At 36.9% G+C, this 2,089-nt stretch overlaps 1 protein-coding gene across 1 annotated transcript in view; it reads left to right on the plus strand.

Annotated features, from left to right (window-relative positions):
* LOC107671284 (formin-like protein 2) overlaps positions 1 to 1,818 on the plus strand; it is a 93,612-nt gene extending 91,794 nt beyond the window's left edge. The window contains exon 28 of the mRNA XM_016464177.1: positions 1,021 to 1,818. Coding sequence (XP_016319663.1) covers positions 1,021 to 1,130 — 110 coding nt within the window. The 3' untranslated portion in view covers positions 1,131 to 1,818. The remainder of the gene's footprint in view (positions 1 to 1,020) is intronic.
* Positions 1,819 to 2,089: the final 271 nt, after the last annotated feature.

Consider the following 2,089-nt stretch of genomic DNA (forward strand, 5'->3'; position numbering starts at 1 on the left):
TATATATACATATATATATACACACACAGTATATATGACAGTCATAAGTGAGTCATTGAATTGTTCATTTAAAACAATTTGTTCAAAAACACGGATTCATTCAGTGCTTTGAGCTTTGGAAAAGTGCTATATAAATTAAACTTCTTATTTTATATTCAGAAACTGATGCTCAGATCAACAGATGAGTTTTAAACTATTTTCATTGACAAAGTAGCTGTCAATATTGTATCTAAAATTTAAGTTACTCAAAATTCACTTCTTGACTATTGAACTGCTGTGCATTCCACAGTCAGTATCAGTACAGCTATGATTACCTGCGGCCAAATCACTGCATTATAGCTTATTGTGTAATATAGCTATATTAATTTGTATTGCAAGGAATGTTTTACAATATTTATTTTGAGGACTCTTAAAAGTAGTACTTTAACTTTGCAGCACAGTTGCGGTTAATCGATTCTGTGGTTACTCTGCTAAGATAACTTAAGGAGAATTGACTTACATTTATACATTTAGCTGACACTTTTATCTAAAACAACTTAGACTGCATTTAAGGAATTAATTTTATCAGTTCCTGCCTTCCCTGGGAATCGAACCCATGGCCTTGGCACTGGTAGTGTCATGCTGTACTGTTGAGCTAAAGGAATAATGTTAAAACCTCAAAAGCACACATTTATTAAAAGTCATTGTCATAGAACTAAACTGATGAATTCCTTGCAGCGTTTGAGCGGTGATATTTTGTCACATAATGCAGTGACATTCAGACATTTTATTGTGTGACTTAAAGAGTTCAAATACATTTTGGGGCCACTGTGAGTGTTTTCCCAACAACCTTGTTGAAAACAAGTTTCTAAAAAGAGGCAAACTCCATAGTTACCATTCACATTAAATTCAGAAGCTGAAATAAAATTAAGTACTTAATCCAGTAAAAACTCAAGCTGCTTTGCCCAGTTGACCACCAGCATGTCCAGATGATCTAAACTCAAATACTGACATCAATTTATTCTGTCCCTCCTGCATCAGATCTGAGAAACCAGCCTTACAGGCGTGCTGACGCCGTCAGGAGGAGCATTCGAAGACGTTTTGATGATCAGAATTTGCGGCCAATCAACAGTGCAGAGATGGTCATGTGATGAGGGCAGAGTAGATGTGACTGTATGGAGTGGAGGAGGAGCTAATGAAGGACTGATAAAGATGACAGCAGGTCTGAAAGCCAAGTGCCTACATTTAACATCTGTCCCATCAGGTGTTGAATCATACATGTGTTTTAGTCAATGTCTTCTGTCTGTGAATTTTTATATGACAAACGGTGTCTTGATCTGTCTTTTATCTTATGGCGCTTAAATTGTATGGCTAGATCAGTGTTTTTCTTGAGACAGTGTCCGAATGTAAAACTATTCCAACACTTTATGTATCATGAACCTGTACAAAGGCCTCTTACATTCCAGTGCTTTCGCCACAGATCAAAACCGACCACTCGTGTGTTCTCCTAATCTACTGGTCGGTCTTAAAGAAGCCCTGTAGGGTTCGTCAGAGCCTGTTTTTATTGTGGCGTTCACATAGGGGGCGCAGTCTTGTGTTAAAAAACAGACAGATAGAGCCCAACAGAATGGAATACAGGTTGAGAAGCATTTTAAAAAGTTTTGTAAAAATGCCATGTTGATGGTTTGAGATGCTGCAGGGTGCGACACAGCGGCCAAAGATAACAATAATAAGAACATTCCTCACTTAAGATGATTTGATGTCTGATAGTAGAGGTATTTAAATGTTAATTGTAATTGTAATGTAAATTGAAATGTTCCCAATACCCACACTTGTGGTCTTGGCCACTTGAGAGCATGTGTACACAACAGGAAGTAAGTGCACAAGACTGTCCCAGGTCTGAAAAATGCCAAAGCACCACAATTACATTTGTAAAGGTCTGTTCAGAAGCTCCTATGTAACATAGGAGCTTCTGAACAGACCTTTACAAGTTTATTTTAAAGTGCAAAGTACTGAAAATCAAAATGTGTAAATAAAGCTCTGTAAAAACATTTTTTATATATATATATATAAAACTGTATGCTAAGTGTGTCCCATTGAGCAATCGCGC

This window comes from Sinocyclocheilus anshuiensis, unplaced genomic scaffold, assembly GCF_001515605.1.
Source record: "Sinocyclocheilus anshuiensis isolate Anshui unplaced genomic scaffold, SAMN03320099.WGS_v1.1 scaffold284, whole genome shotgun sequence".
In the NCBI taxonomy this organism is placed as follows: domain Eukaryota; kingdom Metazoa; phylum Chordata; class Actinopteri; order Cypriniformes; family Cyprinidae; genus Sinocyclocheilus; species Sinocyclocheilus anshuiensis.